The 15073-nt window shown below is 33.5% G+C and overlaps 1 protein-coding gene and 1 pseudogene across 1 annotated transcript; one reads left to right on the top strand and one right to left on the bottom strand.

The window, feature by feature from the left end:
* The first annotated feature begins 3308 nt into the window (after positions 1-3308).
* LOC140807934 (3-ketoacyl-CoA synthase 5-like) lies at positions 3309-6642 on the top strand (annotated as a pseudogene).
* A 2905-nt stretch (positions 6643-9547) lies between these two features.
* LOC140808070 (3-ketoacyl-CoA synthase 5-like) lies at positions 9548-13310 on the bottom strand. Its single transcript, XM_073165084.1, has 2 exons — positions 12054-13310; positions 9548-10024 (listed from the first exon to the last, which is right to left on the bottom strand). The coding sequence occupies exons 1-2, from the start codon at positions 13008-13010 to the stop codon at positions 9548-9550; spliced, it is 1434 nt and encodes a 477-aa protein (XP_073021185.1). The 5' UTR covers positions 13011-13310.
* Between the last annotated feature and the right edge of the window lie 1763 nt (positions 13311-15073).

Consider the following 15073-nt stretch of genomic DNA (forward strand, 5'->3'; position numbering starts at 1 on the left):
AAAAAATATAATGTTTATATATATATATATATATATATATATATATATATATATATATATATATATATATATATATATATATATATGTAATAGGACATCTTTGACTGATGAATTGATATTTTACCGACAAAAGAGAGACTGCATGTGCTAAAAAAGTAAAAAAAAATAATAAATTCATGATAACATTTTTTTTTATTCAAAATGAACTTAAATTGCCAATTGCCTTCTGGTTTGGAGTTGACGAAGTAAATGTGAATTGAACTCAAAGTTATTGCACGAAGTCAAACCCAAATAAATATAGCAATCAATTCTGAATTAATTCTGCCCACTACGTACATGCATAAAATAAAACCCATCTTTCCTTTCTATATAGGCTGACTTATGCTATATATATATATATATATATATATATATATATATATATATATATATATATATATATATATATATATATATATATATATATATATTGGTTCTCCAAATCGTTCTATTTTGAGATTTGATCATCTTAATATTAAAATCGTAAAATTTTGTAATTTTAATCTCGTGAGTTGATTTTTTATTTATTTTAAGTTTTAGTCATGTAACACGAATATTTCGTATAAGTGAAATTTATTTTTCCAACACTTATTTCCACACTTTACTTCAATATTTGTTTACCAAGATTATAATTATATAAGCCTATAAAACACGTTGATCAAACTTAACTCGCTTTTATTTCTTCAAATACTTTAGAATGAGTCTCATATGATACCGTCTCATATATCTTAATTTGTGAGACGGGTCAGCCCTACTCATATTCAAAATAAAAAGTAATACTCTTAGCATTAAAAATAATATTTTTTCATGGATAACCCAAATAAGAGATCCGTCTCACAAACGACCCGTGAGACCGTCTCACACAAGTTTTTGTCAATACTTTATGAAAAGAAATAATATTTCCGAATTTAATTGATATATTCATTAAGATTTAAATTATTTCCCTAATATTATTTTTCCTAATTGAGTTAATCGAGTATAATATTTAATGTGATTTTGCCTTTATATGATAATGAGTTAATTATGGAAATATCTTCTAGATATAATATTTGGTACGATAATTCGAAGAGATATGATATCAATGCTTAAATAGAGTTTATTTCTAATCAAACTCTACTTTTCTTATGAAATAGGTTTCCTTGTAGAGATAAAAGTCCTTATCTATAAATAAGAGATCAAGGACATTGGTGCGAGTCTTCTCTCCTTCAATCCATCATACATACACGCATCTTTGCACATTGAGAATTTCAGAGAAAGTATTCTGCAAGGACGTTGCTAGTTTGAAGTGTGCTGGTTCACGTGTTACTTTGAATGTTGGAGACATCTGCAAACAATATCGTAACGAAGTTGGCTGAATATTGTTTTTCGTGGCTCTCTTTTGACATCACGTTTTGCTTTCTTGTTTTAGTTTTTATTCTAATTATTTGGTTTATAAAGCATTTATTTTTCTCAACTTGTTGAGGAAATTGCTTTTGATTAAGATCACTAGTGATAGGTTTTTATAAACGGTTTGATTTTCTAGTGATTAATTTTTGCCATAAGACACTGTACAAGTATTTATATATACTTATGCAAATTTAATCTTGTCCATCTATTTATTTAAAGTCAATTTGTGTTACAAAATATAATATAAGCGCTGCATGTTGTCTTAAGTGTTGTAACATTTGACACAACACTTAATTCTGATAAAACACAAATTATCTCTTTTTACAATTTATCCATAATTGTTAAACAATATAACTCTTACACTTTATAATATCACTTAACTAAATTTATATCAATTCTAATCGAAGTTTAACGTTTAGAATCATATATGATCAAAATATACCTTGCCAAATATTATAAAATCAAGCTATTCCCCCTAGACAAGATTTTTTGTTTTTCTATACTAACAGTTCTCCCCGGACATCTAGCATACACAATTAATGTAAATAATGTATAAAAGTTGGATATATTGCTTGATTTTAGCAAGTCTGTCCAAACTCTGGAACTGATACATTATGTTTTAATATATGCAATAAAAACAGATAAAAAAACAAAACAACACTTTTAATGTCTTAGTAAATATGGTTTTCAGTTTTGCAACTTACAAATATATAGTTAATAAGATTTGATATTATGAAAAGACAAAAACTCATGTGAGACGGTCTCACGGGTATTATTTGTGAGACGGATCTCTTATTTGGGTCACCCATAAAAAAGTATTATTTTTTATGCTAAGAGTACTATTTTTTCTTGTGAATATGGGTATTGTTGACCCGTCTCACGGATTATGATCCGTGAGACGGTCTCACATGAGACTCACTCTTATGAAAATCAAGAAAAACCTGCTCTGATATCACATGTTGGGATATCTTACAAGTGCTTTAAGTTGGATTAACAACCGATTAAACTATTCTTGATCTAAATTAATCAGTTGATTAGATTTATAAAAAAAATACGGAAATAACTTGACCTGATATGATAAAGTTTTTGGCCAAATTGACATCAAAGTATAATTGTTTCAAATTGGTAATGTGAAAACAAATAAATCAACGCACACATTTTGTTTTGGAACGTTGTCCACGACCAAATTCTATGGTCTCATCTTCCTTTGTGTCAAGAAAGTTTCACTAGAAGATTTTGATTTATACAAAACTATTATACAAACCACTCCAACTGAAATAATACTCTAAGTTAGAACTCCGAGCATACTTAGTCAGTCACGACGACAAGCCCTAATTGACCCACTATCGATCATCCAAACGACAAGTCCGGTGATCCAATCTAACATCTACAATCGTTATTATTCTCCCTTTGATTCGAAATGCCGTGGAGGTAGCGTCTTGGTGTAGCAATAAGTTGCATCAGGGCGACTATAATGATCCTTGATGATCTGATGTAGACTTTGAAGTCGTGACCTGATTCTCGAATGTATTCATTGGTTAAGCAGATATAATGTAGGTGATGCGCGAACGTGAAGATGGATATTTCTTTGCTTGAGAGATTGTGCATCAATGGTGATTCGAGAACGATGGCTCATTACAATGATGCCTATTAATCATTTCTTGTGTACTCGATCACTCTTCTTTCATCTAAGAGATTCCTCCTTTTGTATGTGTTTCTTCCAACAATCATATTTGATATTCTCAAAATTTTACATTATAATTTTGGTAGGTTATATAAATAATGATCTAGATGTAGAACAAACATTTAAAAATTAGAAAGAAATGTATATATAAAATATTAATCAGATAAATGTTTAATAATTCCACAACGAAAAAGAGGCAAGTGGCAAAGGGAATTTATTAATAATAACTAGTTCATCATAGGCTTATAACCCATTCTCGGACCCCTCTTCAAACCAAGATTTCAACACTTTCCTTCAAAATCCTCGAGCAATGAACAAAACAAGCCAAACATCAAGTTCCCACAAGTTTCTTTTTACCCAAATCCATTCATTTCTCACTGAAGTCATGAACTACACGACCCTAGTAATCTTGTTATCCTTACAAACTTTATTCATCCTGCAAAAATGGGATCCCTTCTACCAATTTCTCACCATCTCATCACTACTTCTTGTAGCCATATCAAAGCACTGCTTTTCAAGACCTTCACCGGTGTACTTGCTCGATTTCTCATGCCTAAAACCTCCGAATTTCTGTAGAGTGCCGTTCTCAGGCTACATCGAGCATGCCCTTAAGTTGGATTTCCTCGACGAAGAAAGCGTAGCTTTCATGAGTAAAGTGCTGGTTCAATCAGGGCAAGGTGAGCATACCTATCTCCCTCCTGCTATAGCTTTCATCCCACCAGAATCAAGCCACCAAGAAGCCATAAAAGAAGTTCATCTAGTCTTGTTCCCTGTCGTCGAAGATCTTCTCTTGAAAACCCGGATTTCGCCATCAGAGATCGATATTCTGATCGTGAACTGCAGTGGGTTTTGCCCGAACCCGTCTCTTACTTCCATCGTGATCAACAAATTCTCCATGAGAGAAGATATAAAAAGCTTCAACATCAGTGGGATGGGGTGCAGCGCGAGTGCATTAGCTGTCGATATGGCTCAAAACATACTAAAAGCTCATGAGAATTCCACCGCTCTGATTCTGAGCACTGAGATCTTGTCCACCGGTTGGTATCCTGGAAAAGATCAGTCCATGATGCTGCTCAACTGTATGTTTCGGATGGGTGCTGCTGCAATTTTGATGACGAACAAAAAAGAAGCAAGAAAAACAGCAAAATATAAGCTGATTTCCACTGTTAGGACCCAAACATCATCCGATGACAGCTCCTATTATTCAGCATTCAGGGAAGAGGATGCGGATGGGTTCACAGGGGTTACACTACGAAAAGACATAATACAGGTTATATCTACTTCCTTTGCAGCTACTTCGTATTTCATATTTTCTCAAAAAAAATATCCAAAAATCGTCGTATAAGTTAATATATAGAAGTCGTTTGGAATTTTAACGGTCAAAATTTGGTCTTAACACGATAAATTGAATTTTTTTCCCACATTTAGTACCATTTTCATGGGAATTGGCAATCAGATTAGCGAGTTTGGATACAAAAATTGTAATTTTAATTTTTTTTAAATAAGTCAAATTTTATTAAAAAAGTAAGTTGATTTTACGTTTTGATAAATGTATATTTTTATTTTTATTTTGAAACAAAAGTAAAAGTCTAAAAGTCGAAAGTTATGAGTTTTTAAAAGAACATTAATTAATTAAATAAGTGTTTTTTAAAAAAGATTTTGTAACCAAACAATGTTATTTTTATCAAAAGATTTTTTTAAAATCGGTTAAGTTCTCCAACCAAACACAATTATTTATATCAGATGTAGATCAATTAGATGATCAAAACTATGAGTGGATCTTGTGTCAGACCATCTTACGGTCTTAATCCGATGACGATTGACGGGTTAACTCTACCGATATTCACAATAAAATGTAATACTCTTAACATAAAAAGTAATACATTTTCATGAATGACCCAAATAAGAGATCTGTCTCAAAAATACTACTCGTGAGACCGTCTCAAACAAGTTTTTGCCCAAAACTATATAAAACTCTAAAGGATAAAATCGGATTAACATAATAGTCTACAAACTACGTTAGCATGATAAGCATAAGAGTCCGAAAAAATATTGATAAAAGAAATCGTACTCTCTACTATTATTGCCCAAATCCTCCCTTCTTTCAGCTACACGAGTAGTTTCTGACAGTTCTTTTAGATTAATGCATACTTTATGGCCAGTTAAATTTTATATAACTCATATATGTTGGATAATATAATAAAATGGCTGTCATGATATTTAGCTTGGGAAATGGTCCCATCTGACTTTGAAAATGTTTTATAATTTTTTGATTGGAAAAATTTTAAAACTAGTTCCATATGATAATTTAAATGGACTTTTGGTCTTCCAGTTGAACAAAATTTGAACAAATATATATAAATTGAACAAAATTTGATATCCGCTTCTAATTGGGTTCCACATGTTGTAGCATGAATAGATCTCCGATCACATGATTCTATATCAGTGAAATAGGTTGACCCATACTATTTAACATAAAAATCGATATGTTTTCATTAATTGGATCATATCAGGTTGGAGAAACATATTTCAAAATTGAATTATGAGACAGATTTACGAGAATTTTTATGTTGCATTGTATATAACCTTAACTATAGGTCTCCTTCATTAATGCTTGGAGTTGGGAGACGAATATGGTCAAATATTTCAATTTCAATAAATTATTTTTTGGCCCTTGTACATTAATTTCGATCTGTCTTTGTCAAATTACCTCTAAAGAGAGAGATCGCATTGGAAAATTTTACAAGAATCGTACCGGGCCGGTCTTGGGATTTAATGTAAATCTAAATTGAAATTGCTGTCCGTCCACTGCGTAAAATGAATTTATCTAGCCATATGTCGATCTTTTTGTAGCCAAGGGGGGCCCGTTCCACTTTGTCACACCCCCACCCCCCAACCCCCAAATTTGGATATATTGTGAAGTATTGAAAACTTTAGTATTGTAAATTGTCATGTTAAAAAATTTCCCCTAAAGTTCGAAACTTGTATGTATTACAGATGGTTGGAGATACCATACAGGCTCACATATCTGTCGTCGGTTCGAAAATCCTGCCATACTCTGAGATATTATCATACATCATATCAATTCTCAAAAAGAAAGTATATCGACAAGTCAGTCAACGTTTACGTGCCAGACTTCAAGTCAGTGATCCAGCATTTTTGCTTGCCAACTTCCGGCAGGCCGGTGATCCGAGAAATCGGCAAGGGTTTAAGGCTTGAAGAGAGTGACTTGGAACCAGCATTTATGACATTGCATAGATTTGGGAACCAATCTTCTTCTTCATTGTGGTATGAACTTAATTACATGGAAGCCAAAAAGAGAGTTGATAAAAGTGATAGGGTATGGATGCTAGGTTTCGGAAGTGGGCTCAAATGCACTAGTCTTATTTGGGAGTGTGTTAGGCCCATTATTAGTGAGGCCCAAAATGGAGTTTGGGCCGATTGCATTGACAAGTATCCGGTTTCACGAGGTGATAAAAGAACTTCTTTGTCTTAGAACCGATGTTATGGTCTCGGGGCATTTTGTGATTTGACATGAAAAAATAATTCAATTTCTTGTGTTGATTCGGGTTTTGTTTTTGAACTTCTATGTAGTTTTTAATATTCTTGAAGTATACTTTTAATATTTGATTATATTTATAAGCAAAAATTGCATAAACGATAAGTCAAACATATCACGATTTTTAAAAGAGTAGGTCTTTTGTGAGACAGTATTACAAATCTTGTGAGACGGGTCAATCTTATCGATATTCACAATAAAAAATATTCTTAGCATAAAAAGTAATACTTTTTCATGGATGAGCCAAATAAGAGATCTTTCTCACAAAATACGTCACGTGAGACCGTCTCATAGACTCATACAAGTTTTTGCCTTTTTAAAATGTATTCTAAAGACGAAAGTGAATTTTTATATACGATGTAAAAATCAAACATATCGAATAAAGGAGAAAAATGTAATTTTGGTCTTAATATTTTTTTTTAAAAAATTATTTATATTTGTCAAATTTCAATTTATTTCGTTATTCTTTTTTTCCCCAAATCTTTTAACTCTCACATGAATTTTTTTAAAAAAACTCACATAATCATTCAAATACATATACATATATCAGTGCTAAAAAAAAATACATTTATATCATGTGTTTTTGAACATTAAAAATAAAAAATAAAAAATGCAATATTCGTCTAGCATTTTTTTAATAGTTTTAGTTTTTTATATTGTCAAAATTAGGCTTTAGTCTCATTTTCTAATTAATCGCAATTTCAGTAATTTGTTAGCAATTCTAGTAATTTCTTTTCCGCAAGTTAAAACTCTCGCAAAGAAATGACTAAAACTGCAAGGCAACTGAAAAAAAGAAATAACGACTGCAACCGAAATTAGATAACGATCAATGAATTTGTGAGATGAAAGGGAAAATTCATAATTTCAGAATAATAATGTATATAGATAATTAATTTAGTCAAATAATATAGGGACAATCAAATTGATCAGTTTACTCATGTTTAAGTGACTGTTACAGCTAGGGATGTAATCGAGTCGAGTCGAGTCGAGTCGAACTTTTGAATGTTTGAGCTTGACTCGTTTATAATCGAGCCAAGCTTGAACTTTATTTAATGAATATATGCATGGCTCACGAGCTTATTCAAGCCTTTATCGAGCCTAAACAAGCTTAATAAATATGAATTATTCATTTAAATTTTCATTAAATTAATTAAAAATAAATTATATATTTAAAGAAAAATATATATCTTATTAAAATTTGTAAATTTATTATAATAAATAAATTTAATAGATTTTTCTATATATTTCATAAATAATATGCAAAATCAATAAATCAAATATCAAAACCATTATTTTTTCATCTAAAAGATTACTTATGAACTTACCAACGAACATGTTCACGAGCTAACGAGCCGAATACTGTAAAGCTTGAGTTTGGTTTGTTTATCTTAACGAACCTCATTAAACGAGTCCAAACGAGCTTTTATCGAATCGAGCTTCAAATAACTCGCAAACGGTTTGGTTCATTTACATCCCTAGTTACAGCTTCTAAAAAACGACTTCTCTCTCGCTATTTTAAAAAATCAGTTTTTGTGTTTTTCTCAATGATTTTGCGTTAGCTTCTACTTAATTTGATGAAAATCTCGGATTTGGTCTCATGGTAATTTTGATCTTCAAAAGTGGTTACATATTTTAGTAAATAAATGAAAATCGTTTTGAATACTCTTCATTCTAACCTCTAATAATTTTTCTTTAAAAACGCTAGTCGCTTTTGTTTTTTGAGTAGGTCTCTTGTGAGACGGTCTCACGAATCTTTATCTGTGAAACGGGTCAACCCTACTGATATTCACAATAACAAGTAATACTCTTAGCATAAAAAAGTAATATTAAATTTCATGGATGTCCCAAATAATATACCTGTCTCACAAAATATGAATCGTGGGATCGTCTCACACAAGTTTTTGCCTTGTTTTTTTCACTTATCACATGTCGACAATCTATAAAATTAATTATTTTTCTGAAAGTATAATATTTTGTAAACACTCCTTTTAAGTCGGGGCAACGATGTTAGATGACAATATAACACATGTACTCTATAGATGAAATTTCCATAAATAAATTGTATGTGTGGTTTACCTTCTAACAGTTCATCAACTTCCGTAAGCCCTCCTGATTTAACATTAAAACACTATTTTCTTCTTCAAGAGGAAACGGAAGAAATTCGACCCCGACCCGGTTCGTTTTATCGAACATTTCCCATTATCTAATTCTTTTTCTTGTTTCTTCATTTTTTTATTCATTATTTCAAAATTATAGTTTAATACATCAATAATTTTCATAATTATGATATGATATTTATTTAAATATAAACCAAATTAATCGTAAAAAAGACTCTACAAGCACACAACGAATGCAAAAAATCATTGATACTACATGATTGGAGGGTTGAATCAAAATATTACACAAATTTCGAATAAATTATTCATGAGGTAATTAAGATTTTAGTTTCATTTGTTTCATTCACACAACAAGCGAAATTGGAAAAGAAAAAAATAAATGATTTGGTTTGTCATTTTCAGATTATGTTCCGTCTATTAAACCGAAATCAAACCGTACATATTTTATATGTTTCAAACCAAAAGACAGATCAAAACCGAACCGTACATATTTTATTCCAAATGAAAAAAGTTTTTATAGGAAAGCCAAAGAAAATTTATTAATTTTCGGTTTACTTATTAACTGATCGGCTTGGTAGATGCTACTTATATAAGTAATGTTCTCATCCACTCAACACATGACATGTATGATGTATGCTGAGTGATGAATCATGAACAATGCATCTATACATCACGGTTGAATGAGTTACTATGATTTATCCACTGATCACACGTGTCATGTGTTGAATGAGTAGTAGCATTACCTATGTGAGTATACGACGATTAGATTGTTGAAACCGGATACTGGTCAATACAATCAGCCCAAACACCATTTTGGGCCTCTCCGATAATGGGCCTAATGCATTCCCAAATAAGACTGTTACATTTGGGCCCACTTCCCATCCCAATCTGCCATACTTTGTCACCCTTATTAACTCTTTCCTTGGCTTCCATGTAACTAAGTTCATACCACAGTGAAGAAGAAGACTGATTCCCAAATCTATGCAATGTCATCAACGCGGGCTCCAGATCCATCTCTTCAAGCCTCAAACCTTTTCCGATCTCCCGGATCACCGATTTTCCAGAAGCCGGCAAGCAGAAATGTTTGATCACCGACTTGAAGTTTGGCACGTAAATGTATGTGGACTTTTCTATGTAGTACTTTTTGAAGAGGGATGCGATGTATGATAACATTTCGGTGTAGGGTAGGATTTTCAGCCCGAGAATGGAGATGTTAGACCTTAGGGTATCGCCAGCGACCTGTACAACACGTGAGAAACTACGGTTATTCAAATCAAGAAACGATTTGAGTTCCGTTTAAGATGTTACAGAAATCAGTACCAAACATGCCAACCAAGAGTGATACTAATTAACTGTTTTCAATTCATAAGCACCTTGAGAAAATGTACCCAAACTAAGAGTACATTTCGTATAAATGTGTGTGTGTCCATTCTCCATTCACCTACCTCGGAAACTCCTTCAGTCTTAGAATGAACCAGCTAGTAGGGCAACTTAATATGGCGATAGGACTAGTATACATTTCGTTAATATATAAAATGACCAATGAGTTGTGTTCAGGCGGCGGAGCAAGAATTATTAATTTACTCGAGTTAAAATTTTAAACTCTGAGATTTTTAAAACGATAAAAAAATGTTGGGCCCCCGTATAGCCATATATGTGGCTCCGCGGAGTAAGAATTTTTTTGTAAAGGTACAAATTTTTTTCTCCAAATAATTCAGAAACATTACATTTTTTTAAATATAAATATATTGATTTCAAGGTTGTTTACATCATCATATCAATAATAATAATACTACTTACTATGTTAGATATATATTTACAAGAAAATTTAGAATTAAAAAATAGAACTATTTATCAAAAATAAATTATTTAAAGATTACAAGATATAATACAAAATTTTCAATATTTCATAAAAATTTCCTCTGACCAGTACTTATCTTCAAAAACATATTCGTTTCTTGAAATTATAAGGATCATTTTTTTTTCTTATACATAAAGAATAAAGAGGAGGTCTTTTGTGAGACCGTCTTACGAATCTTTATCTGTGAGACGAGTCAACCCTACCGATATTCATAATAAAAATAATATTCTTAATATAAAAAATATATTTTTTCATGGATGATCAAAACAAGAGATCTGTCTTAGACAAAATACGATGCGTGAAACCGTCTCACACAAGTTTTTGTCAAGAAACAAATGCATAGCACATGCAAGACCAGAAAAAGGAAAGTGCAAGACAAAAGTCCAATAATGTTTGAACATCACACAAAACTGATCAAACTTCAGCTGACGATTTATCGACGCCATAAAAATGAAAATGAAAACAATAAAAAAGTGAAAAATATGGTAATAGTTTGTTCGTATAAAAAAAATGCAAGTGCACTTACAAAACAAAATTAAAAAGTATACAAATAGTTATAATTATCCAACCAGCATAACTTTTTACAAATTTATGCGGAAAATATAAATTAAAGGTTCTTAACATGGGTGAAATGCTAAAAATGAAAGAGAAAGAAGAATAAATATTATTAAATTATGTTTTATTTTTTTGTTGTTTTATTTTATTTTATATAAAAATTTATTTACTACAAAATATTTTTTAGGAAATTGAGGGGCGAGTGGCTCCCAACTCTCCCATCCCCTTGTTGAAGGGTATAAAAGGAGAACTTGAAGAGGCAGTGGCAATATATACAATATGGATAGAGTTTCATTTGAGATCGTTTCACAGATGATCTTAATCTGTGAAACGAGTCAACTCTACTCATATTCACAATAAAAAGTAATGCATAGAAAGTAAGAGTGGGTCTCATGTGAGACCGTCTCACGGATTTTAATCTGTGAGACGGATCAACCCTACTCATATTCACAATAAAAAGTAATACTTTTAACATAAAATATAATACTTTTTCATGAATGATCCAAATAAGAGATCCGTTTCACGAATATGACCCATAAGACCGTCTCACACAAATTTTTGTCAAAAAGTAATATTTTTTCATGATTGACCAAATAAGAGATCCGTCTCACAAATATGACCCGTGAGACCATCTCCCATAAATTTTTGCTACAATATGTAGATATTTATGAATATTTTCTTCTTATATGATGAATTTAATAAAAGTACTATATATTTACAAGATTATGATCCCAAATCACATGTAAAAGAATTCTACATCTCTTAATGTCAACATTACTTGAGAGAAAACATAAAGAAATTTAAAAGAGGGAAAATTCCTGTTCTTTCAGAAAATTTCACAGAATAAATTACCTCTATCAAGTCCCTTCGGAGTGTAACCCCTGTGAACCCATCGGCATCCTCTTCCCTAATAGCTGAATGATAAGCCTTATCATCAAAAGCTCTTTGAGTCCTTAGCGTATAAAGCAGCTTATATTTTGCTCTTCGTCTTGCTTCTCTCTTATTCGTCACCAAAATCGCGGCAGCCCCCATGCGGAAGACACAGTTGAGCACCATCATCGACTGTTCCTTCCCTCGATACCAACCAGTGGACAAGATCTCGGTACTAAGAATCATTGCGGTGGAATTCTTGTTTGTTTTGAGGATATTTTGAGCCATATCGATAGCTAATGCACTTGCACTGCAACCCATTCCACTGATTGTGAAGCTTTTGATATCTTCTCTCATGGAGAATTTGTTTATCACGATAGAAGAGAGCGATGGATTCGGGCAAAACCCGCTGCAGTTCACTATCAGAATGTCGATTTCGGATGACGAAATCCCGGCTTTGGATAAGAGATCTTCGACAACGGGGAACAGGACTAGATGGACTTCTTTAAGCGCTTCTCGGTGGCTTGATTCTGGTGGGATGAAGGATATACCAGGAGAGATATAGGTTCTTTCACCTTGCCCGGATTGAGCCAGAACTTTGGACATGAAACTTACGCTTTTCTCGTCTAGGAAATCCAGCATTTGTGCATGTTCGATGTAGGTTGACAAGGGAGCTCGGCAGAAATTTGGAGGTTTTAGGCATGAGAAATCGAGTAGGTACACTGGTGAAGGTCTTGAGACGTAGTGTTTCGATATGGCCACAAGCAGACATGAGGTGGTGAGAATATGGTAAATGGGATCCCTTTTTTGAATGATGAATAGGGTTTGTAGAGAAAACAAGATTAGGACAGTTGTGAATTTCATAACTTCTGTTAGAGATGCATAGATTTGGCTGATTGAGAATTCGGGGTAAATAGAAGTTTTGCTTGTTTTGGGCATGGTTATAGGATCTGTTGGAGAAATTTTTTTTTAGTTCATGATGATAGGAACTCGGGGTTTCAAGGGGTTCAAATATACGCTTGAGATGGAACAAATGACATTCTTTCACCTTATCAGGTAGGTTTAATTTTTCATTTTTTGAATGTGGGGTAAGACCGAATGATGCAATAAATGGCATCCTCACATTCTTTCGAGAAGTATTCACGCATCATACATCATGCGAGAAACTCTGTTTAGTTTTATGTCATTTGTGGAATGTTCGGCAGCCAATAGGTACAAGGGCATAAGGCGGTGAGTGCAATTTTTCATCTCCCTATAATCTCTAGGTTCTTCCGGAATTGATAAATATGTATCGTTCTGTAATATTTCCAGTAATAATATATGTAACATCAGTAAAAATTTACCATATTATTAATTATGAAAAACATGCATTGATTATGAAATTTTGGATTGGTTGATCTTGTGACGTTACGTAATATTTGCAGTAATAATATATGTACCATGGTGAAACCTTCGAAGAGCTCGGGTCATGGATGAGTCGGAATATTAAATGAGTAGCCCGAATCATGGTGAGTTTGCAGTAGGAACTTATAAGTAGCCGGGCATGTGAATGCCCGGGACATCTTCACCCAGGATTTAGCTACCATAAGCCAGGGTTTTCAGACAAGCTCCCGGGTGATTTCTACTCGGGCCACCTCGAAAGTATCACCTCACTCGAGTGCATAAGTGTGAGATACCTTAAGTTTGACAATCATTACTGTTAGAATCACATGTGTTTGGCGTGTCAGAAAAGTTGTCAGAAGTAGGGTATGAGCATCCATCTTAACCTAATTAGTAAGTAGACACTGAAAACAAGGTAATCATTGATTTCTTTCCTATAAATAGCAGGTTTGATTTCTATTCAAAGGATTTTTTTGCATAGTCATAGATTCACGTATACTCATACACCAACACGCACAGTTGTTTTCATCATTTTCACCTGCTGACTTAAGCATCAGAGTGGTAATGCCAGACACACCTCCGACACCCATTCACAAGTTCATCTTCTTGTTTGCAAGGCACAGTTGCAACCATAATATACAAGGAGGGATAATGCCTCTGACTCGGAGGTCCCTCAGGGAGTTCCGTCTCAACCGATCTTTGTATTAAACCAAGAGCAACTTACTCAAATCATAGCTGCAACTCTCCATAAAGATGTAGTGGAAAGTTACCTCCCGGTGACAACCACGCAAAACGCCAGGAGGGGGCGGAACAGAAATCTTCCCCTCCAGGAAAAGACGAAGAGGCAGAAAGTTCGCCAGAGTGCTCTACGGCCCCAACTATGGCCGATGGGCTAGAAGATTTGAGGAAAAAAGGTTAAATAGCTGAAAGGGCAAGCTGGATCTTCACGTGTTCCCCGAGCCCAGCCGAGAGGATGCCCTTTCTTTGCCCACATTATTAATAAGCCCTTGCCTGCCCATTTCAAGTCGACAAGCATCAGGGAGTATGATGGTAATTCTGATCCAGAAGAACACTTAATTCGATTTGAAAATATGATCATGCTACATTGCTATGGTGATGAGATCAAATGTAAGACGTTTATGACTACGTTGGTGGACTCTGATCAACGATGATTTGATAGATTGGAGCCCCGAAGCATACGAAATTTTGAGTATTTCAAGAGGGTCCGTTTGCACCATTTCAGTAGCAGTAAGAGGTACAAGTAGAATACTTTCAGTCTGTTTGAAATCAAACAAGGCCGAGATGAATTATCGCGGGATTACATTCACAAATTTAACAAGGAGGCACTAGATGTACCATCCTGTGCCCCGCCCCCGAGACATAAACTAATGCCTTCACGCAGGGATTGCAAGAAGGTGATTTCTTCTGATCATTGGTAAAAGACTACCCCGGGACTTTGAAGATTTTTTGTCTGGGTCAGAAAAATATATCAACATGGAGGTGGTGCAGAAACAAAAAAGGAAGGCTAGTGAGAAGAGAAATAGGCGAGAGGTCAGGGAGACCAGAGGAGCGGGTCTCTAGAAGAAGTTTTCTGGGGCGCTTCTCTCAATACACCCTCATGA

This window comes from Primulina eburnea, chromosome 12, assembly GCF_022965805.1.
Source record: "Primulina eburnea isolate SZY01 chromosome 12, ASM2296580v1, whole genome shotgun sequence".
Lineage (NCBI taxonomy): Eukaryota > Viridiplantae > Streptophyta > Magnoliopsida > Lamiales > Gesneriaceae > Primulina > Primulina eburnea.